The sequence below is a fragment of the Rhinolophus hipposideros genome (genome assembly GCF_964194185.1).
Source record: "Rhinolophus hipposideros genome assembly, chromosome: 7".
NCBI lineage: Eukaryota > Metazoa > Chordata > Mammalia > Chiroptera > Rhinolophidae > Rhinolophus > Rhinolophus hipposideros.
In genome coordinates, this window is record NC_138053.1 from 13052010 (window position 1) to 13076564 (window position 24555).

The 24555-nt window shown below is 41.3% G+C and overlaps 2 protein-coding genes across 7 annotated transcripts in view; one reads left to right on the forward strand and one right to left on the reverse strand.

Moving 5' to 3' along the window:
- Nucleotides 1-6521, forward strand: part of ALDH7A1 (aldehyde dehydrogenase 7 family member A1) — a 70052-nt gene extending 63531 nt beyond the window's left edge. Inside the window, exon 19 of the mRNA XM_081054304.1 lies at nucleotides 4991-6521. The gene's annotated coding sequence lies outside the window, so the exon portion shown is untranslated. The remainder of the gene's footprint in view (nucleotides 1-4990) is intronic.
- An 8672-nt stretch (nucleotides 6522-15193) lies between these two features.
- GRAMD2B (GRAM domain containing 2B) overlaps nucleotides 15194-24555 on the reverse strand; it is a 110433-nt gene continuing 101071 nt past the window's right edge. For all 6 annotated transcript variants that reach the window (XM_081053995.1, XM_081053996.1, XM_081053998.1 and 3 more), the window contains 3 exons: nucleotides 23752-23856; nucleotides 20189-20282; nucleotides 15194-16940 (listed from right to left, as the gene is read on the reverse strand). In XM_081053995.1, coding sequence (XP_080910121.1) covers nucleotides 16899-16940; nucleotides 20189-20282; nucleotides 23752-23856 — 241 coding nt within the window. In that variant the 3' untranslated portion in view covers nucleotides 15194-16898. The remainder of the gene's footprint in view (nucleotides 16941-20188; nucleotides 20283-23751; nucleotides 23857-24555) is intronic.

Below are 24555 nucleotides of genomic sequence, written 5' to 3' on the forward strand. Positions count from 1 at the left end.
TTTATTGGGGAACAGTGTGTACTTCCAGGCCTTTTTTCCAAGTCAAGTTGTTGTCCTTTCAGTCTTAGTTGTGGAGGGTGCCGTTCAGCTTCAAGTTGTTGTCCTTTCAGTCTTAGGTGTGGAGGGCGCAGCTCAGCTCCAGGTCCCGTTGCCATTTTTCTAGTTGCAGGGGGCGCTGCTCACCATTCCTTGCGGGACTTGAGGAATTGAACCGGCAACCTTGTGGTTGAGAGCCCACTGGCCCATGTGGGAATCGAACCGGCAGCCTCGGAGTTAGGAGCATGGAGCTCTAACCGCCTGAGCCACCGGGCTGGCGCTCTGGAAAACTTTAATACAAGCACTAGATCATATAGAATGCATTAATAAATTCCAAAAGGAACAATAGCATCCAGATTATGTTATTTGATCGTAATTGTCTATAATATTAGAAGTCAGTAACAGAAGAATAGCTTAAACAGCTCATTTGTTGGAAACCAAATAGAAGAAAGAAATCTTAGATGTAAAAAGAACTTGTAAATTTAAAAGAAGCCCAAATTAAGAAATATTTGGAGCTGAATGACAGGAGAGGTGGGGCAGTTGCAGATTTAGATCCTCGTGGACTGACGTCAGGTTGATCTAAATCTCTGAGGTACAAGAAGGCCAGATCTGTCATGAATGTTTGGACAGTAGAATCAACGTGTTGATAGAGAATGGTGAGGCCTTGCTTTCAGTGTTTGACCACCAATAATGTTGCAAAGTCTTTAATGGGCAAGTGCACAGATACTTGGAATACCTACACTTTTCTTGAAGGACATGCTGTTTGTGAATTGTCACTTCAGTGGCCATAACTCTGGGTCTCCTGGGACAATTCCAGTTCACTCGTATGCTTGCTGTCTCAGTGAAGGTATTAATAGCACCACTTGTTACTCTCAGAAGTGTCATGATGTGGATGATAAATAATTCTATTACCCTAATGGTTAGTCATCTCTTAAGCTGGTCATGATCTGGAGGTGTTGATAGTTTTATATTAAATAATGTATTTGTAAAGTTATTATGATTTTCCTTTGGTAATCGTCTCATTCTTGTGTAATTGCTCCATTATTGCCATTTTGATTGATTTGTTCCTCTCCTTTAGTTCTTTGTTATTATGCTTTTTATTACCCAGTGGGAAAGTTGGAAGGGTGGGCAAGCTGTGGACTTTATTCCCCCAAATGGAGTATGTTCAAAAAAGCTTGGGTCATATTTCCCTGAGGTCCCCTCCCCATTGTGAGGTTCACTTCCTGTTTCAGTGCATTCTGAAACCAGAAGAGAACACATCTTAGGATTCTTAACTTTCAAGTTTCGCTAAGAAATTTATTTATTTTTTTGATGCGTTTGCAGTCTATTTAAATTTCACCATAGGTGCCGATGAACAGCGAGGAATACAAAGTAGAACAAATTGAACTGATTTATTGTCTGGAGTATGAGAGCCTCCCTGTTCGAGGAGCCAGTCGTGTGGTGATTTCAAGGGCCTCTGTCTCTGGTTTAGGAACACAAACAAGTCCTTATCTCCGGAGATGCTCTCAGTGTATGATCTGCTTTAGGCATGCATTACTGAGTTTACATCAAGGGAAATTTCTGGTTTGAAATGTGCTCTGGCATTCGTCAGTGAACATTTTAATTCCTGCTCTGTGTTGATAATGGTTTGGACCTACTCCTGGCGTTAGTAAATCTGAAATAGGCATAACCAGTGTATTGTGTAACCAAGGAGACCAGCCCTAGGTCACATCCTCAGGGCTAAAAAGAAATCTGGGATGGCCCAAAGGATTCAGGGCCTGACTTGAGCTGAATGCACGCTGGCTGCTTCCTCTTGTTCCTTACAGCACATGGACTTGGATTTTGCTTGCAGTGAATATTCCTTTACATTCCTAAAGGACCTCGGGGTTTACACCCAAGGTCAATTTGGATTTAACCATTTTACTCTGCTGTGAGTGGCACTAGATTCCCGAACCCACTACCAGAAATTTTAATTCAGGAGCTCTGATGGGGGGGGCGGGGTCTCAGGATCTGTTTCAATAAACGCCCACCTCTGTAGGCTTCTGTGGAAGACATTCCATGGGCCATCCTGCTTTGGTGGGAGGGCCAATGCCTTTAATCCATTGGGAGTTAATCCTTGGGGAAGCACAGAGTTACTGACTGGAAGGGCTCACTCAGGGAATTCCTCCTCAGACAGGGCCGGTGGCTGCAGAACCATCAGATTCAGCAAGAGGGGCAGGTTATAGCAGTTTTGTTGCCACGGCCCTGTATTGTCTTCAGCGCCGGAGTAACTAGGAGAGCAGTGTGCTTGTAACAGCTTGCAAGGTAGGTGAAACTTGAACACTAGGGAAAATAAGCAGCTAAAGCTTCAAGTGTTTCCACCTTGAGCGGTGTCTGTGCCCTGGCTGATTAATTTAGGGTCTCATCAGGGAATGAGAGGTCTAGCTATATCGTTGGGTGCTGCATTCATTATTGGTACCAAGTACCAAAAAGTAAAGAAATAATATTATGAAACATGAAACAAGACAGTGTTTATGGGATCCTAAATACTTAATGAAAACAAAATTCATGGGTGGACAACGAAGTTGTCCCTCACACCAGGGTCTGGGTAGCACAGGTGTGCATAAATAAACTCCCACACGATGAGCTTCCAGATGGGAAAGGAAACAGAACCAGGTGAAGCAAATCCCCTTTGGTCAGTCCTGGCTGCTCAGCCTTCAGAAAATGATGTAAGCTCGCTGTCTTGGGGATTGTTTGTAAGGTTGGAAGAAGGGGATGGCAGTGACTTATTTTGTCTTTTATAAACGTCATAGGTTGATTTATTAATATTTACCCAAATGTTGGGAAGTCTTCATATGTACAAAGCCTGATGGAACCCAAACAAAAGATTATAAAAATATTGATTTAGAAATCCACACACCTCTTAGTTTTCCAAGAAGATCATGTGCCTGGTTCTATGCCTTTACCTCAGTAGCAGGTGTGGTCAGGTGAGACTATTTACTTGAAGCAGAACCAAATAGAGAGCTGGTGGCCTTTCACACACATCTATTCAAGCTATTATGATTATTCACCACAGAGAAAAAGCAGCTCTCTTACTGCCATTTTCAGTTTGTAGTTTTATGCCATTTTATAGCTTCAAGGGCTTTACCGGTGTCCTTATTTCAAATTCATTACCACTTCCCAAGACAACATTTAGCAAATCTTTAACCTTCAGTTAGCCTTCATGTAAAAACAGAAGAATGTAGTTCTTATTGGACCCAGTCATATTCTTTTTCTTCCCTGGCTAAATCAGGGGAGGGTATATTTCCAAGATTCTTCTACTGGACACTATAACTTGATATAAAGTGTGGATTCCCACCCAATTTAATACTCTGACCCTCAAAAGACGAAATGAGGGCCAGCCCGGCGGCTCAGGTGGTTGGAGCACCGTGCTCCTAACTCCGAGGTATCTGGTTCAATTCTCACATGGGCTAGTGAGCCTGCACCCTCTACAGCTAAGATTGTGAACAATGGTTCTCCCTGGAGTTGGGCTGCTATGAGCGGCCCGAGGTCAGCATGAGCTGTTGTGTGCTGCTGCTGTGGGCTGCCAGGAGTGGCCTGTGGTCAGTGTGAATGGCCGGCAGACAGCATGAGTAGCTGGCAGCCAGCATGAGTGGGCGTGGGTTGCTGTGCTGCTATGGGCTGCTGTGTGCTGCCATGGCCTACCGTGTGTTGCCAGGAGCAGCCGGAGGCCAGCGTAAACAGCCGGCAGCCAGCGAGAGCTGCCATGAGCTGCTGTGAGCTGCGGACTTGTGCGGGGCGGCAGGCGGGGCCTCCTGTCCCGCTCCCCACATAAGAACGCAGGACACGGTAAGGCCAAAAAGGAACACCCACGGAGCCATAAATGGGGGAGTCATATCACTATATTCTCACCAGCAGCAGCCGCCTCTCTGCAATCCGCTCTTGCTAGCCCCCATCCTCTCTGCTAGTGTAGCCATGGCAGTTATATTAGTGGCCAATGGCTCACTGGTTACAGCTGACGGCCAACCAGCCACAGCCGATGGCCATCCAATCACAGTTGATGGCCATTTACTACCTGAGCCAGCACCTTTCTATGTGAGGCCGAGAGCCTGGAAACTGCTTTCTGGGGCTCTGTCCCCACAGGACTGATGACTGGTGACCGGCTGCCTCAGCCAGAGGGGAGCACAAGGCTCATAGTACCAGGAAGGGCCAGGGAGCTGTGTCCTATACAACTACACTGAGAAAAAACGGCTTGAACGGGGGGGTGGGGGGGAGGTAGAGGAAGGGGGAAAAAAACAAAAACAAGAAAATAAAAAATAAAGAGCTGGAGGTCAAATTTGAAAAAAAAAAAAAAAAGGAAACATGAATCTATTGCTTAGGAAGGTTTACCGTTACTCCAAATGATCACCCAATTCATCTCACGTGTGGAGGCCTGTTTTTGTATCATTTGGTCTTTGAAATTAATCATTACTTCTGACATTGAAAGTATAAGAAAAAAGATCAGGAACTTTGAGTGGCTCTCAAAGAGTCCATATATAGTGTTATTTTCTTACAAAACTTCATTCACAAATCCATCTGGGCAGTAGGAGCAATACCATCACTAGCTTGCAAGATGGAGCTGCCTTGAAGTGAATTTCAGTGTTGCAGCATTAGAGAAAATAGTGTTGGAGGAAAGCATCAATATCATACACTACTCACTGATCACAGAGAAGGATGTAAAATACAACTGAAAATCTCTCTTAAGGTTTCCCAAGAGTTCAAAACCAATGACAGCAAAGGGATGTGTACACTGACCTAAAGCTTATTCATTTCTTTTACCAAGATTGCCAGTAGGATTCTGCTCAGGGAGAGGCATTTGAGCCCGGATGGAGACTAATTTGCTGGGCATTAGCCTACTAGGTGACAGTGGAACTGGGAGGCGCAGGTAGAAATCACCTTGTGTTTTATTGCAAGTTAATCCCTCTTTCATTTTGCTATTTTATTTCCTTTACTCCAGGTGACTTCAGAATTTACACAGCATTTTATTCAGTTCAGCGGCCACTCAGCTTTGATTGTGCAAACAGTACTCTGCCTTCCATTTTCTTCTGTCAGTAAACTACCTTTCTGGAACAACTGCCTGGCAAACAAATTGGGTCACAATATGCTCGTCCGTAAAGCTGACAGCACAACACATCCTCCATGCAATGTTCCACAGATCAACCGTAGCAGCCCCCAGCGTTATCACGTGACTGTTGTTCTTTTTCCGTAGCAAGACATGGCTTCGTTTCCCATAGGTGACTTTATCTTTGAATGGAAATTTGCCACAGCCTTAAAAAAAATGAGGGAAAGTGCAGTGGAGGAAATGCAGATCGCTCATTCCCCACCGTTCCCTCCTGAAATAGTCAGCAGAACAATTTAATGCCAAGCAATCTAGAAAATGTTTTTCACCCCCCTTCCCACCTCCCCTAGCTGACTGGCTCTGACTGACTTCCTCAGGGAGCTTTCACTAAATAAATAGCATTTTAACAAGTACATTGCTGGTGGGGGTGCAGACTGGAAGCTGTGAATATCTCTCTTTGTTTTTTGGTGGAAGTTTGGAAGTGCAGCTGTAAGAGCTGGAGTCTTTGCTCTGCATTCAATCTAGCATAACCCACTGGAATTTTAATCTTTAAACAGAGACTAAATGTTGACTATCATGATGTTTTGCTCTGGGTTCAACCCCACAGACTTGCCCTCACCAGGGCTAACAGGGTGGAATGCCTAACCTGGCAACAGCAAAGATAGTCACTGAGACTTTGATGGAAGCATCATTTCCCTGCGGACCAGCCAGCCACTTGGTGGCAAGACTCATTACATTGGACCTTTTCCAGTTTGGACGGAAAGAGATTTGTTTTCTTTGGAAGAGATGTGTGTTCTCGATATTGATCTGCCTTCTTTGCCCATAATGTTTCTGCCTTATTCACCATCACGGTGACAACACTCCACACCATATTCCTTCTGACCAAGAAGCTAATCTCACAGCAAAAGAATTTTAACAGAGGGCTTGTGGAATCCATTGGTTTTGACCATTTACTCCATCACTCAGAAGCTGCTGGCTTAATAGAATAGTGGCGTGGCTTATTGAAGACCCTGTTAGGAGAGACACCTGAAAGCATGGGGTTCTATCTTATAGGATACAGCAGGTGCTATGAAGCAGAAACCAATACATATATGTGTACCTCTCCTATAGCCATGGGTCCAAGAGTTAACACACGAAGTAGGAGTGGCTCCTTTCACTATTAAAACTAATAATCCACTTGCAGAAGTCTTGCTTCCCATCCCTGCAGTTTTGAGCTCTGCTGGTTTGGAGGTTTTGGTTCCTAACAAGACATATGTTCCCATTGACGTGGGAGCTAAGGTGCCAAATATTCATTTTGGTCAACTATTGATTGCCATTGAACCAACAGGCAACCAAAAGCTATAGCAGCAGCAGTAACAACAATGAGAGAGACAGAGAGAGAGAGAGAGAGAGAGAGAGAGAGAGAGAGAGAGAGAGAGAGAGAGAGAGAAAACAAGAAGAAGAAGAAGAAGAAGAAGAAGAAGAAGAAGAAGAAGAAGAAGAAGAAGAAGAAGAAGAAGAAGAAGAAGAAGAAGAGGAAGGAAGGAAGGAAGGAAGGAAGGAAGGAAGGAAGGAAGGAAGGAAGGAAGGAAGGAAGGAAGGAAGGAAGGAAGGAAGGAAGGAAGGAAGGAAGGAAAAAAGAAACTGAGAATTTAGACCCTCCAGGAATAGAGATTTGGGTCACCTTGTCAGGTAAAGAATGGTGATCAGCTCACTTTTTTCCTGAGGGCAAAGAAAAGGAAACGGGTAGGGAAGAAGATTATAAATATATCTTTGTGATTAGTTACAGAAATGCAGACTATAGCAGCTATGCATATTTCTTCCTTGCTTTGTGTGTGTACAAGTACGTGTATGTGTGCATATGTGGGCATGCTTTTACCACAATGTGTATTATAAATGTATATACCGGGGGTTCCAAAATAAAGTATACACATGACTTGTATTGGTCTTTTGTTATCGGTATATATTGAGTATTACAATTTTAATACAGCTTTTTCCTTTCTTAAAATGTGTATACATTTCTTTGGCACCCTCTGTAGTAACAATTTTCTTCTTCCTTCCCTTTAATAACTTATACAGGTTTTGTTGGAGGCTAACTTTACAATTTAGTCATTAGGGAACAGAATATTCAGGTGGCACTGTGACCAAATTTGAGGAATAATTAATTAAAAATAGTCAGTCTTATTAATTTAAATTATTAATTTATTTTAATTATTTAAAGGGAGGTTTGAATTTATTATTTTCCCCATTCTTGGTACAGTTACATAAAGAAATGGTCACTGGAGTTACAATACCAGGAGGTAAGACACCAGGGATGGGAGAAGGGGAGGCCACAGCACTGGAGCTAGAGTCCTGGGGAAGGGTCCCCTCCCTCTCAGGTTGGGAGCTGGGACAAGTGCAGGGGCAGGATTTTGTCTGCCCACTTCAGGTACTTGGCTGCCTTCTTGTTCACAGCCTTCCTGTGGGCAGGGGGCGGGTCACTGGAGCAGGATGTGCGACACCCCCAACCCTGTCCCCGCGCTGGCCGCTGGCCGGGTGATAAGAGCTGTGGCTTGGCTCCGATAGGCAGGGGCAGCCCTCCTTCCTTTTTTTCTCCCTGTTCCTCCTCTTCTTCCTCCTCCTGTCCTCCTGGCTCCCAAGGTTCCTGATCCAGCCTTTCCGACTCTGCCTGCATCGCTGGAGCTCACCCAGGGAGTAGGACTGGGGCCTGCATCTTCTCCCTTGGAAAAGGGGTGAAAGAGGACAAGCTCAGCTTCGGTGCGAGGCCTGGGCCAGGGGAACAGGATGCCTCCTGGTGCTCCCACGAGAGAATCAGGCCGCCTTGCAGGGCTGGATGGCAGGGTCGGTGGCACCTCCACCTCCTCAAGGCTCCTCAGAGGGCAGTGTGGGGATCAGAGGGGGTGGCGGGATGTGCCAGTCCCTGGACACCCTGGAAGGCTGTGTCACCTCCCCACCCCTGGAAAAACTCCTTGAGGTGGGGGCCATCGTTGAGCGCCGGGATGTTCACAGTGAAGCAAAGCAAGCCCTCAGCCCCCTTTTGCAGCTCCTTGATCACTGAGGCCAAACACCTGCCCAGCACCTGGGTGCAGGGAACGCTGGGAACTCCTGGAGGGGGCGGAAGAGGGGTGGTGGGTGCAGGCCCCGTCTCCACACAGCGTGCTGAGGGTGCCGGCCGCAGAGAGGGATACAATGAACGTGGGGACTTTGCATCTCATCATTTTCAGGTAAGGGCGAGAATATCTTCATTTGTATGAAGTCGAGTTGCGTCTTGTTAAGAGCAGAGTTGTGTTTCTTGTTGTGTGAGAGTTCAAGTATGTGCAGAAGGGTGTGTATGGCAGCTGAGTAGCCAGTGGAGTGGATAGTAGACAGTTATTAAGCTACTATCTCTTAGTTTGAAGCCCTCCCTTCTAAACTCCACTGTGCAATGCTGATGTTGAGATTCATCAAACCATATTTCTGTTTTGCCAGCCTCTCCGTGTTAGATTCTGCTAATAGTGGCCGTTAGTAAGAGCCCGTGAGGCTGGAATGGGATAGGGGATTGCACCTTCCTCTTGGCCCCCTGAGAACCTCCTGTTCCTGGTCCAGTGAGTGTCACCTTATTCTCACTTCACCCTGGCAATGATAGTTTATTCATTTAGCAGCAGCTGAATTCAGTTTGCAGTTTTCCCAGCATTTGCAGAACCAGCCTCATTATGCCCCCTCTGGGACATTAGCCCCACCTGGTGCGCCCCTTCCTCATAGCTCTGTGTTTCAGCTTTATGGAGACCCCCCATGAGCTCTAAGCTTTAATACTTTCAACTGCTTCTCTCTTGTTCCCTAAACCTCGTTTTGCTCTCTCCGTGCTGTCTTTGTGTTGTGTTTCCCTTTTCTGTCATGGAGTTAACAAATCTTTCTACCCGGTTCACAGCCCTTGCTGTCAAATTTTCTCTGCTGTGGGACTTCCATTCTCATTCAAGATGGAGTAACAGGGACTAGTATTGGTTTCTCACTTGGATCAAAAGTTCAGAAATAGCTGAAGAAAAACCAGTGACTCACAGAAGTAGTAATTAGTACATGTATTGTGCTCACCCCGAACGGCAGTTCCTGAACTGGGAGCACTCAAACTAAACATGGAATGAGCCTCAGAGGTTTATTGTTTTGAAGAGCTTATACAGTGAGAAGGCAGTGATTGTTTTCTCTTTACAGTGTTTGGCTGTAATTTTAGAATTTAAAAAAATGATACGGAATTGGTCAGTGGTTACCTTATATCAATTTTGGGAAACAGTTTAGGTTTTGCTTACATTTCCAGAGGCATAAACAAGAAATTACCCAGGTCAAGTTAGTCTTGCAAAACGAGCTAAATTAAGCTTTGCTTGTATTGTACGACTAAAGTAGTTTTGTCTGCTCAGGGAATTTTCAAGGCTGGTCTCCTTTTGTTTTTTATTTTAACACCTGAAACAACCAAAAAAGCCAGACAAAATATATGAACAACGGTTTTCAAGACACTGGAAATCAGGTAATGAAAAATGCTTACACCTGAGAGAAGGAAAACAGTGGAGGTGAAACAGTGGAGGTGAGCTTCTGGCTGACTGCTTGCAGAAAGCTTTTATGCTGTGGGGAAGGGAGGAGAACCCTGGCAGAAATGGAGCCAGGGCAAGCCCGAGTGGCTAGAGTTTGCAGAATAGAGTACTGGAGAGGAGAGAGCCTCTCTCTGAAAGACATAAAACGAATGAAAAGACAAGCCATGGTGTGAGAGAAGATATTTGCAAATATTTGCAAAGCTGATAAAGGACTTTTATCTAGAAAATAGAATGAACCCACAAAACTCAATAATAAGAAAACAGACCAATAAAAATGGGCAAAAGATTTGGACAGATCCTTTACCAAAGAAGATAAATAGATATCAGATGGCACGTGAAAGATGCTCAATATCAATAGTCATTAGGGAAATGCAAATTAGAACTACAATGGGATTACACATTGTGTATTAGACACTCCTGTGAAAATTTAAAAGACCGATCATATCAGGTGTTGGTGACGATGTACAGAAACTGTCATTCTCATACACTGTTGGTGAGAATCGTAAGTAGTACACTTTGGAAAAACAATTTGTCAGTTTCTTAGCAAGTTATGCATACCTGCCATATGACCCAGCCATTCCATTCCTAGTGTTCACCCAAGAGAAATGAAAGCATATGTTTGTACAGAAACTTGTCCAGGAATGTTCAAAGCAGCTTTACCTGTAATAAATAAAAACTAGGAACAACCCAAATTTCCATCCACAGGCTGATGAATAAGCAATTTGTGGTGTATACATACAATGGCCTACTACTTAGCAATAAAAAGAATGGATTACTGAAACATACAAAAAGTAGATAAATCTCAAAATAATTATTCTGGATGAAAGAATCCAGACAAAAAAGTATACATACTGTATGGTTCCATTTACATAAACGTCTGGAAAATGAACACTAATATAAAGAGACAGAAGGCAGATATATGGTTGCTTGGGGCTGCAGGGTATAGTGGGGGTGGGGCAGAAGAGAGGGGTTGCCAAGGGATTACTTTTGGGAGTGATGGATATGCTTATTATCTTGATTGTGGTGATGGTTTCACAAGTATATTCCTATGTCCAATTTAGGTGGTACACTTTAAACATGTGTAATTTATTATAAATAAATTGTACATCAGTAAGATTGTTAAAAATTAAAAATAAGACACATTATTGTTTTGTACACCTGAAACTGATAAAAACTAAATGAAAAAAATAATAAAATGTTTAATGCAGCCTTGCTTAACTGCATGGCTCTTAAAAAAATTAGATTACTCTTAGGATGATGCTGGTTAGACAAAAACACAGACATTCCTTTTGGTAGCCAGCAAAGCATTTCCTACTGCTTTGGACTGCACTCTCAACAGAGTCACTTTCACCCAAGGGCAAGGAATGCCTAGCTGGGTCCTGGGGAAGATTTTTGTTACTTCCTATTGTGGTCTAAGAAGGAATAGAGTTCACAGTCACAATCTTTAAATGGGGTAACGGGTAAAGGGATAGCGGGATCACTGCCTGCCCAGGGCCTATGAATGAGGGAGGGCAAGAGCCTACACTGCTTGGGTCGAGAGATAATTGGCTATTCTATCACCCTATTCTCATATGTGGAGGGGGGAATGAAATAAATATGAGCTGTGATCAAACAATACGGTGAATGTTTAAATTTAAAAAAATTTATTACACTTAAAGACGCACTGCCATTAATCCCCCTTAAAATATTCCCCCTTGCTTCAAACACACTTATCCCATCGTTCTTGCCACTTTCTGAGGCAGTTCTGGAAGTCCTCTTTTGTGAGTGTCTTTATTTTATCCTTCATCATGACAACGCTCCGTGTCATATGTTGCTTCTGGTATGGCAATATCTGTCAAATAAACCCATTGCGGTGTGTCCTCATCCACCTTATTCACCAGATCTGGCACTGTGTGACTTCTGGTTCTTCCCCAAAGTCAAAATGACCATGAAAGATAAATGTTTTGAATCAATTCAGGACTTCGAGGCAGCCATGACAGTGCAACTAAAGACACTCAGGAAAGAGGACTTCCAGAACTGCTTCAGAAAGTGGCAAGAACGATGGGATAAGTGTGTTTGAAGTGAGAGGGAGCATTTTGAGGGGGATTCATGGCAATGTGTCTTTTACTGTAATTTTTTTTTTTAGAATTTAAACATTCACCGTATTATTTGACCATACCTCCTAGTTTCAGGGGTACAACATAATGATTCTATATTTGTAAAAGTTGCAAAATGATCACCACACTAAGTCTAGTTAACATTGGTCATCATATGCAGTTACAGATTCTTTTTTTCTTGTGATGAGAACTTTAAAGATCTACTCTCAGCAACTTTGAAACATGCAATAGAGCATTATTAACTATAGTAACCATGCTGTGCATTACATCCTCATGACTTATAACTGGAAGTTTATACCTTTTGACACTCTTAATCCATTTTGCCCACTCCCCCATCCCCTGCCTCTGGCAACTACTGTTTTGTTCTGTGTATTCTATGAGCTTGTATTTTTTTATTTTATTAAGATTCTGCATATAAATGATATCATACAGTATTTGTCTTTCTCTGACTTATTTCATTTAGCATAATGCCCTCAAGGTCCATCCGTGTTGTTGCAAATGGCAAGATGTCATTCCTTTTTATGGTTGAATCATATTCCTGTGTGTGTGTGTGTGTGTGTGTATCAAAAATTTTAAATCCAGTCATCCATCGGTAGATACTTAGGTTGTTTCCATATCTTGGCTGTTGTAAATAATGCAGCAGTGCCCCATTAACATGGGGGTGCATATCTCTTTTTGAGTTAGTGTTTTTGTTTTCTTCAGGTAACTACCCTGAAGTGGAATTGATAGAATATACGGTTGTTTATTTTTAAATTTTGGAACCTCCATACTGTTTTCATAGTGGCTGCACCAATTTATTTTCCCACCAATAGTGCACAAGGGCTCCCTTTTCTCCACATCCTCACCAATAGTTATCTCTTTTTGATAATAGCCATTATAACAGGTGTGAGGTAATACCTCACTGTAGTTTTGATTTGCATTTCCCTGGTTATTAGTGGTGATGTGTATGTTTTCATGTACCTGTTGGCCATTTGTGTATCTTTTTTGGAAAAATGACTACTCAGATCTGCCCATTTTTTAATTGGATTGTTTGGTTTTTTTTTGCTATTGAGTTGTATGGATTCTTTATATACTTTGCATAGTAAGCCCTTATGAGATATTAATACATGATTTTGCAAATATTTTCTTCCATTCAGTAGGTTGTCTTTTCACTTTGGTGATGATTTCCTTTGCATCTTAGAAGCTTTTTAGTTTGATGTAGTCCCACTTGTTTACTTGATTGCCTTGGGTTTTGGTATGAGATCCTAAAAAGTCATTGCAAGACTGATGTCAAAGATGTTATCATTTATGTTTTCTTTTAGGAGTTGTATGGTTTCAGGTCTTATATTCAGGTCTTTAATCCATTTTGAGTTGATTTTTGTGTGTGGTGTAAGAAAGTGGTCCAGTTTCATTCTTTTGCATGTTGCTGTCCAATTTTCCCAACACCATTTATTGAAGAAACTGCCCTTTCTCTATTGTATATTCTTGTCTCCTTTGTTGTAAATTAGTTTACCATGTACACATGAGTCTATGTCTTGGCTTTCTATTCCCATTGATCTATATGTTTGTTTTTATGCCAATACCATACTGTTTTGATTACTATAGCTTTATAATTAAGTTTGAAATCAGGGAGCATGGTTCCTGCATCTTTGGTTTTTTTCTCAAGATTGCTTTGTTTGGCTTTTGGGGTCTTTTGTGCTTCCATACAAATTTTAGAATTTGTTCTATTTCTGTGAAAAATGGCATTGGAATTTTGATTCTGGTTGCATTGAATCTGTAGATTGCTTTGGGTAAGGCTTCAGCTTTGGAAAAAAATACAGTAGTGCTGGAAATTCTGTGATCAAAGCTGCTTCATTTAATGCCTTTGATTTTTTTGTTTTTGGTCAAGAACTGGCAATATCATCATTATTAGCAGGGATAGGCTAAAAGAAGCACATGAAAAGAATGTTATGTCACTGGGTTCCTTTATAAGATCAGGTTATGGATCCCAAATGATAACTATTACTGAGGCAGTCTTACAAAATTTTCACTTAAAAAAAAAATGCTTGAAAGCAAAATCACCTGAGTTATCTATAACATGTTAGTCTCCATGACCTTTAGATCACCCGAAACAAAACAGGTAAAGAAGGAAAGCGTCAGTTGAATTTCACCATTAGGATACATAAATCAGAACAGCATATGAGACAATTCGTATTTAAGTTGGAAACTTTTCGGTCTGACTCCATGAATTTATGAACTAAGATGAGTTGGACAAGGCAAGGAAAAGCCATCCTAGAAAAGTGTCTGGATGGTTTCAAAGAATGAGTACCAGGGAAATGTCTTGGAGTGTTGTGGAGTATGTATAGGAAGGTATCTTAAATATTCACAAAGCTTGGGAGGTCAATAGTAATAACATTTCCAATTTATGTGAGATTGGTAATTTCTATTCACCAAAATAGTATATATTTAATCATAGATTAAAACATCAGAATGTATGGAAATAGCATTACAATCAATCTCTTTTTAAAGTTTTTTTCTTTTTCTTTTGATTCTAGAAAGGTAATGCTCAAGTTTTAAATGGCAAGTTATATATGGGGAGCATTTGCTATTATTTTGCCCACTGAGCATCTGAAACCCCTTCATATGTTAGAATTCCCTACTTTTGTATCAAGGTGGTAGAGGCTGAAAATCCCTGATGCTTGCTTTCCTATGCTGATTTGTAGTTAATATGCAGACATATGAACTACATCACCATTTAGATCCACTTGCAGTAGCTTTTGACTTAGGAGTGACTTATAAAAAAAAAGCAGCAGCAACATCCCCAAAACAAAAAAACAAACAAGCAAACTCCCCAAAACAAAAACCAAAAAAATAAACAAAAAAACCCTAAATCTAGAAATGATGAAATGCTATCCCTCTTTGGAAGAGTCAACTATAGTGGTTGTTGGAAAAAAAAATACTGAAAAAGTGGCTCCTGGTACAGAACTAGCAAGTGTTGGGGGAGGGGTGTGTGTACAGTTGTAAGATCTGATTCCTGGAAAGCCACTTAATATTTTTAATGAACTTACCTGATTAAAAAAAGGTAGTAACTTTTCATTATGCAAAATGTAGAGAATATAGAAAAGGTCAATGTGTGTGTGTGCTTTCATATACTGTAATGTGTATACACACACACACACACACACACACACACACACACACAGGAGTCTATTTATAAAATTGGGATCAAACCACGTAGTTTTGTACCTACCCTTTTTATACTGTTTTCTATGCCATTCTTTGACAACATTTTTCCAAATAACTACATCATTTAAATGCTATACTATTGAATATTTAGAGTTGCTAATATTTTGCTGTTTTAAAGCTTCAGAGAATATTCTTGTACATAAATCTTTGACTAGGTATCTGCTTACTGCTTTAGGATAAATTCCTAGATATGAGATTACAAAATCAGTGAAAATTGAACCTTTTAAAAGCTGTTCATACAGTTGTAAAATTTCTCTCCAGAGGTGACTGACCCACTTATGAATCTTTAATGGGTTTCGAGTATAAAGCATTGACATAGAACTTTTATAAAACTGCAATGTCAGATATGAAAACTTTTTTTAAAATAATGAATATGGTACCTATTATGAGAGTTTACTACTTGCCTGACATGGTGAAATACTTTAGAGACATTATCACATTTAATCCTCACAATGACACTTTTGTCGGTCCTTTGAGCCTCATCAATAAAATGGGGATAAATGGCCAAATATCTTGCTTACGGTCACATAACTCATAAAATGTGAACCCCAGAATCAAGCATTGGATTTCTGATTTCAAAGTTCATTTTCTTTCCCTTATGTCATTAAAATCCAAGAATTCAAATCACTTTTGAGTTTTGAAATGAATATTCAGGAAAAAAGAAGTATGGGTGAGTTGGCAGTAGTAGAGAGGAAGTGAGAAGCAGTTAAAAAGCAGACTGACTTAACTAAAATAATTCACAAATTGACAAAACACAGTGTTAGCAGGGCATTTTAACCAATGAGTATTTATTAAAAGCCAGGGGTGCACCAGGCACAATTCTTGTCCAGTAGGCTAACAAATACAAAGGATGTAACCAATTCACTTATTAGCTTATATGATTAAACAAAATACATTTCATAGAAATGATTATAAAATGCATTGCAGATAGAAACAGAATATCTTTTATATTACAGATCTTCTGGTACCTAAATAATTATTAATAAAACCAGGCAACCCATATGGTGAATAGAAGTTAGCAAACCACCAGTTATTTATTTTAGTTAGCAAAAGAAAAAAGCATGCTATCCTCATGCTGAAAGGGCTTTCAGCATTCAATACAGACATCCTGTTTCAAAACTAATGTAGTCCACCTATCATCTTAAAAATTCAGTGTTTTTCGTCCTGTATCAAATCACGATTATACTTTTTGGTTTAAAGATTAGTTTTGTTTACAAAGTAAGTTTATTTAGTACTTCAGTCCCATGTCTCACAGATTGTTGAGGTGGGGTGGGTGAGAATCAGTCCAATGAAGTAGTAGAGGGACAAAACAAACCATAAATGGCTAGTTTAATCTACTTTGCCTGATATTCTTGCCAATAACTCAATTGAGAAGTTAAGATACACAGATGATTTAAACCAGAACATAACAGTAGGAGGGAAAAAAAAAAAAAGACGAAATGCTGGTGTTACTTCTTTGAAGCACATGTGCTCATTAGAGCTAGTTATTGCCTTTTGGAGACTCATGGCTAATTCTTTAAAGGACCCTATCAGGTTTGTTGGCACGTGATACACCCCTTCCTCTGAAGGCTGGGGTGTAAAGGAGAGAAAAGGTGCGTGGGCAGGACGGCAAAGGTAGGGCGTGGAGTGTGTTTGCTGGCCCAGTCACGATAACCACTGAAGCACAATCATGGAATAGAAGGTCCATCCACCAGTTCCTTCCTGAGACCTCCCGGGATGGGTCTGTTTTCTTCAGGCAGCAGCACTGAAAATTTCCTCAGAGAGTCAAGGTCAACGTTTATTGCACAGGAACCAAAATTATTCCCTCTCCCCCCTGTCCTGAGCTGGAGGCCTCCAGGGCAAACATGGCTGGGGTCGCCATCTGCTCGCTCCTCTGGCCAGCAGGGAGCGCTCCGCCAGACCGCCTCTGGGAGCACCTTCTTCAAAGGGAAGCGCGAGGCAGGACGTGGGCCCGCGCCATCTGGGCAGTCAGTCACCGTTCTCAAGCAGCTTCTGTAAGTTGTTTTGTATCTTGAAATAATAAGAGAGAAGCTCCTGTTATTAAACAGAATGGAGTCTATCAAGGGCATATTTGCTATGGCCTCTCAATGCTTCAAATTAATCTATTCTCCCTTGAATAGAAAGCTACACGTAGGTTAAATTTAGATCAGGCAAACAGATGCTTTTGAATGGACCAGAACTCTGTTTGACAGTCCGCTTCAAAAATGAAAAAAGATAGGGCCGAAAAAGAAAGAGTTGCACAAAGATGAGAATGTCAGTAGAGACTGAGAGAAATCAGAGGGAAGAAAAAGAACCAAAGCTCTGGGGATGCCAGGTGGGTTCTGAATGCATTCAGAGACAATGGGAAACTGGTTTTACAGAGCCCACGTGATGGTTTCAATCAGACAAACACCACGTGATAATGTTTAACACTACTATTCGGTATCGTACAGTATTTCCCAGGGGGCTGTGAACTTCACAGGGACAAGAAGCACGCCATGTCTTTGGATCTCGAGACTACAATAATACAGCGTTGGACATTAAAAATGGGCTCAGTAAATGTTTGTTGAGGAAATGAACTTTAAAGAATTCAGAGCAAGGAATTCTCAACAACCAGCACTGTGATGAGAGCAGGCAACCCCATGGAAAATAGAAAAAAACATAGTCTTCTTTTGGAGGCAGAGTCAGTGACGTCTTACAGGCATACACAGGCCAGTGAAGAGGAAAGGATCTAACAAGTCTGTGCCTGGCACTCCATGAGTGCTCACCTTACCCATACACCACTACACACACAGGCAGGTTTTACATATGAAACTGAAGGCCAGAGACAGGGATAAGACCAGTTAGACAGTAAGTAGCAGAGGCCTGACTCCAAAACGTACGGTCTTTCTTCTACACTGTCCCACCATTAATGCCATATCCAGTTCTAAGAAACTGAGTTTTACTTTTTTACCCATAAAAGGCATTGCCTTCATCCCTGACATTCCTACTTCATGTCTTCCTTACCTATCCCACAGGACCAAAGAGAAACTCAGGAGTAGGAAGGCAGAAAAAGTAATGAAACCAAGGACTGATATCCAAAATATATACAACATACCTACAAAGACGCAACACCCCAAAATAAAATAAAGGCAATAAATGGGCAAAATGAACAAAATCCAAATGGCCAATAAATATACGAAACGACGTTCAACTGCAGTAATAATCAGGAAAATGCAAATAAAAGCCAGAGTGAGATCTGAGTTCACACTGTTAAATGGGTAGTAGGGGGCCAGAAGGGATTAAGATGGAGCCAATGGAAAGAGAATTTGAGGAGACATTTGAAGATAGATTGCATAGCACTTTTCAACGAATTAGTCAATCAGTGGCAAATGCCAAAGAGGACGGAGTTAAAAATTATTCTTAGATTTCCAACAAGGATGACTGAAAAGGCTGTGATGCCATGAACAGAAATTGGGACGACGCTAATGGCAGATCAGGAGGCTTAGACATGAGCAAGCAATCCCTGGAGGAACGGAGAAGGAAATCGCTGGTATTGAGTAAAAAGAGCTGAGACTTGGCTGCAACGTTCCCACAGCATGTAGTCGCAAGTTCACCCCCAGGCTGTGCTACACTATTGGCAGACTGCCTCTGAGGAGGGGGGGTGGACCAATCAAAATGAACATGTGTGTGGCCTGCTAACTTCTTATGCTTCCATTCCTTTGAGCAATGTGTGCAATTTTTAACTTTTTAGGATCTCAACATAATGCAGTTTGACCCTAAATCCACCTTTGACTGCTTCTGCTTTGGGACAAAGGTTTCTATTGGTTTTTCAGGCCTCCTAGCTGAGGCTCTGTGTGAATGCCTGCACAAGACGTGGCCAGCTTTCTGCCTTATGTGGACAAATGCCCCTGTCTTTCTGTCCCTCGTTATAGAATGTGGTGTCCTAGCCAGGCCTGGCAGGAAAGTGGGAAGAAATGCACAAGAGGACAGCAGGATTCTGTGTGCTTCAGGTCCAAATACCACTGTATGCCAGAGTGAGCAAAATAGAAAGTTCAAACCACCCCATTCGCTTGGTCAGCATGAAAGCCAAACATTTGTAAACATTTCATTACAAAAACAATAACCAAAAAAATAAACCCCAAACCCAACTATCTTCATTTCTCAGCAGCCAAATTTTAGAAAGGAAAACAATTCGGTTGCTACCCCATACCTTCTTTGGTTGATTTTGGATTTAAAAGAGAAAAAGTTGCCAAATTAACCCAAGATACAATGATTCAATAGGAATTATCTGGCATGCCTTGGATTAGAACAGAAGTTTGAAACACCTTTGCTCTCAATACTTCCGTGGTTAAATGCTAACATTTAGTATAGCAAAACAAACACAGTTTGACTTATTTGTATTTCATGTTTCTTCCCAAGTAAGCATAACTGCACTGTTCCGGAAAGCTGCTGGGCATTTTGTGGGTTGGAATTGAACACTTAACTCTAAACCTTTCCTTAAGGATTATGATAAAAACAGGGGATTAGATGGAAGGGATAGACATGTTGAAAGTAGTAAGGAATGTTCATTGGGTTTAACTTGGCAGTATTTCTGACATGCTGACCTTTTTGTCCTTGTTTACTCTCCTGCTGAGTTCTAAGAATGCCACAAGCATAAGACAGGTTTGCCCTGAAATTGCCCTATAGGAAGATACTTTTGGAGGTAAAGGTCCATCAGTGGCCTTATCAGCAAGGCCTAGGGATGGATTCTGAAGGGCAGAGGGCTTCTGAGCACAACTTTGGGGTCAGAGAGACCTGGTTCACATTCCAGGTCGGCCAACTTTCTAAATATGTCTCCTTGAGCAAGTTAATAGAAACTTGGATTCTTCCTCTGTCAGATAGGAACAATGACATTCATCTCCCAGGGTTACAGTAGGGAATGAATGCAATATTTTATGTGTGGTAGCAATCAGCCTGGGTGGAGGTGGGGCTGCACTCTCTGGTTGGGACACTCCCCATTGTGTCCCTTCCCTGAGCCCTGTGTCAGAGTCACTTGCCACTGGGCCCTATGGTACAGAGAAACATTTAAACCAACAAGGAAAACCAGAATATAGACCAACAAGGAAAATGAGATCGAAACCTATTTCTTTGTGGAAATATAAAATAGTCTTTCACATTTACTATGCAGCCCCCTGGCTGGGCTTGGTCAATTACACTGCCTGTTGCACATTGAAGGTGTTTTAATGTACAGCCCCTCATCTATGACAATCGACAGGCACTACTACGACTGCTCCCAACACAGGAAAGAAATCAGTCACCTTTTCTAATTTCATTATGTTTGCTGTAAGCTCTCGGCAGAGGACCTCCATATTTAATTGTACTTGTGACCCCAGGCCGGATGGTGCTGTCTCTCTGTAAGAACAAAGAGAAAAATTATTGTGGGCAAGAATGGCAAAGAACGAAGTGGAATACACACAATTGAAATTTATTTGAACAGAAAACTAGGTTATAAGAGAAGGGAGTGAGCTTTTAACTTAACCTCAGAAAGGCCCTGCAGTAATACACAACCCCAGACTAGATGTTTGGGGACTAATTCTTTTTTAAATTTTTTTACTGGGGAATATTGGGGAACAGTGTGTTACTCCAGGGCCCATCACCTACAAGTCTTGTCCTTCAATCTAGTTGTGGAAGACGCAGCTCAGCTCCAAGTCCAGTTGCCATTTTCAATCTTTAGTTGCGGGGGGCACAGTCCACCATCCCATGCGGGAATTGAACCAGCAACCTTGTTTTTGAGAGCTCGTGCTCTAACCAACTGAGCCATCCGGCCGCCCCTCTGGAAGCTAAGTGGCAGCTCGTCATCTTCAATCTAGTTGTGGAGGGCGCAGCTCACACTGGCCCATGGGGGAATAGAACTGGCAACCCTGTTGTTCAGAGCTCACGCTCCAACCAACTGAGCCGTCTGGCGGCCCCTGAGGACTAGTTCTTAACAGCTCAGCTAGAAATCTCTTAAGCTATTTTTGTTTAAGGGGCTGTGTTGTGCCTCAGTTTCCAAACAAAAATCAGACAATTACTCTCAAGCACTTGGTTTCTTAGACCCTTTTATTAAACCTTAATATCTTCTCTACCCCTACTACAAGAATTATTGCTTTTCTCATATACTTATTTTTTATAGGAGCAGGAACCCTTTACCCTAGAACTTTCAGAATGTTTAGGAATGTCTTTCACTGAATTCTGTTGAAGTGTGAGACTTTTGTAGTTCTTTGAGACTTGCCATACAAATGCAATTTGCCATTGCCTTATAATCTAATAGGTGCATTCATTATTTACCATTAAATTATTTATGGTATAGGCTCTTACTCTGGGATCCACTGGGGGTCCTACACTAGCTAAAACTGTAGGAAACTTAGAGATGTAGGTACATTTTCCTAGAGAGATGGTCTAAAGCTGTTTATCAGATTTTCATCTTAAGGTTAAGAACCATGGTCTGTGTCTTCTCCATATTTCTTGTTCTTTGTGGCCGATAAGTTTTTAGATGGCAATGACTGGTCTAACTTATTTTACACATCATCCATTTTAGAGATATAGGCACCTGGCAAATTATTAATGACTATCCAAATATTAAGAAAGCAATGAGATGTTTTTCATTTACTAGTACTGAAACAGTTGTTTTCTTTGTCATTGATCCATACTATGAACATCTTAGATCCCAAAAAGGAAGCTGAATCTAAATCTTTCAGTTTCTCGATGAAGGATCTGAGACCTAGAACACTGATTTGTCAACATGAAATTCTGATGATCTACAGGCTGGTAAAAACAAAGGTAGTACAAAGCATGGATTCAGAAGGATGGCTCTGTAGCAACTAAACAATCAGATTATGAGTGTGGATTTAGCGATCTGGGCAGTGTGGCTGGATTACCTTGGACGAAGTAAGATATTGGGGAAGCTCACGTCCTGTAAAAGTATTTTATTGCCTGACATCATGTCCTATGTGGTCTTTGTGATTTCTCCTTTAAATGGTATTTTACAGATGGAAACTCTTCTTGAATTGATTATTCAAATAATAGAATAAATATTTCATTTGCCTTTGTTAGTGGAATTTCCCTCTCATCTTGACCCAGTTAACTAAATAACAGGACATGAGGTACATTTTCCTAAAAGAATCAACCCTTATATGATAGTAAACAGAATAGTCTGCAATAATCTAGAGCCACCTCCTAGCTCTGAGTGTATTAACACTTTGCACAAGATGGGAGAGAGTAAGGGCAGGGTGTGAATCTATTCCAAACCATTCTTTAGGCTTCTGTGTTGCTGGTTCACATATACAGAGGGTGCTAAAAAAAATGTATACACATTTTAAGAAAGGAAAGAACTGTACCAAAATTGTAATACTCAATATATACTGATAACAAAAAATGAATACAAGTCATGTGCATACATTTTTTTTGGCACCCCCAGGATATGTATGGTTCAAAAATAACCTGTATGCCAGCATACTTGTAAGCCACAAAATAAGACTTTTAGGTAATTGTTAGAGCATAAAGGAAGGCCCCAGAATGAGACAACATAACAGTTCTCGAAGTGTAGACCCCAGGCTGGTATCAACATCACCTGGGAACTTGATAGAAATGCAGATTCTCAGGCCCAACCTGGGATCTACTGCATCAGAAACACTAGGGATGGGCCCTGTAACCTGTTTTAACAAGCCCGCCAGACGATTCTGAAGCACACTGAAAAACTGCGACCCAGTTCTAGGCTGCTTCTCACAGCCAAGCAGCCTGGGAAGCCTGTGGTCTTTGTAGTCATATATACCTGCGTTTGAATCCTGATTCTATTACAGCCACTAAGACATTGAACTAATTACTTCTGTGAGTCTCAGTTACCTCATCTGTAAAATGGGAATAAGAGCTATAAAGTTATGTTAAAGACAGAGTGAGAGAAAACTCTATTTGTGCATGTATGTATCTATTCTAATAGATTGTCTAGCACATGGCACATATGCTCTGTAAAGGAATATCTCTGCTTTCAAAAGTTGAACTAAAAGTATGCTTTCTAACATGGGATAATTTATTTTACTAGGTAGTGTGTCAAAATTCTCATGTAAGTGGGTTTAAAGGAAAGAGCTTATATCTGAATAGGTTTAATTAGGTCAGATATGCAAGAATTACTGTGATGGAAAAATCTTCACAGCCACATTCAACTAATTACTAGTCAGATGGATTTTTATAGTGGTCAAGCGTTTTGTAAATAATTAGCTAATGTCAAGAGTTATGGATGATGAAATGTGCTGAGTTACTTGCATTGCTTCTTTCCTATGAATGTCTTGAATCACTGCCATGTTACTAAGATAAACTTTTATATTTCAATAAATGGGCCAAGATCACAACTGAGTGTAGGCTAATAGATCAAGATCAAGATAATGTAAAAGTAGGTGTGTTTCTTGCCTCCTCACTGGCAACAACATAGCAACTCAAGAACGTGCACAGTTAGGTGTTTCATTTCTAGGACCCACCCACCTCTTTACTTCCCATATACCAGGGTGCCAAAAAAATGTATACAAGTGGACACTTTGGTTAGTGTTATTCAAACAGTAGTTTGCTGTAATCAGAAGTGTCTGGACGCTGATGGTAACCACTTCGAGCATCTCTTGTAATTATAGAAGTCAAATGTGACTTGTATTCATCTTTTGTTATCAGTCCATATTGAGTATTACAATTTTAATAGTTTTTCCCTTTCTTAAAATGTGTGTACTTTTTTTTGGCACACTCTGTATACACTTAACAAAATACCTCATACAGAATGTATCCTCAATTAATATTTGCTAAGCTCAGGATGAACATTATACTAATCTGAATAGCAAGCAGATGGAGCGAGATGTCTTACTCAGTACGATGGGTGTCCACAATGGAAGTTAGTGACCCCAGCTGCTCCTCCAGAGTATTAATTCTGTATCTCATGTAGAAGGTCGAGATGATTAGTACACAGACACTGGAAAGAGATTAAAGAGAAATCTCAGTGGTTAATGACCAGGACCTGATGTGCATTAAATAAACTCAGAGCCAACGTACATACAAGGCAAGGTATTTTCCACAATAACTTGGCCAAAGAGACTTTAAAAAGACCTTTTTTTCAAAAGGCTGATGCTTGTCACAAAACTGGAAGGGGATTTAAAATCCTTTAGTCCAACGGCCTCAATTTCCACTGACTGCTAATGGGATTTCTCCGGCCATGCCCAAGGAGGATTAACAATCCAGTGCTCTTCCTTCCACACCGGAAAGGCCCAGCCAGTGGGTGCCCAGTCTGGTTCTCTGGTGACTCACAAATTCCCTGCTTTCACTGGAAACCAAACTGGGCACATCCTGCGTGGTTGTGAGGAACAGCCTAGAACTGGGTCAGGCTATTTTCAGAAGAACAACTGGTTACAGACTGGAAGCTGAGGGGGATGTTAAAAAAGTCAATGCCTAAGTTTTCAATAAAGGGGATGACATTTGAAAGTTGTTTTGTTTTGGCCTCTGTCCAGAGAACATGGGATGGATGGAAAAATCAACAACACAGATGCTTCCTAGCTCACAGAACAATTTCTTAACTGATAGTATCCACTGAGAACTTAGTCCTCTGCTGGAGTTGGTACAACCGTTTTGCTTTTCCTTCCTCCCTTCTCACTATTTAAATGAGAAGGGGGAAGAA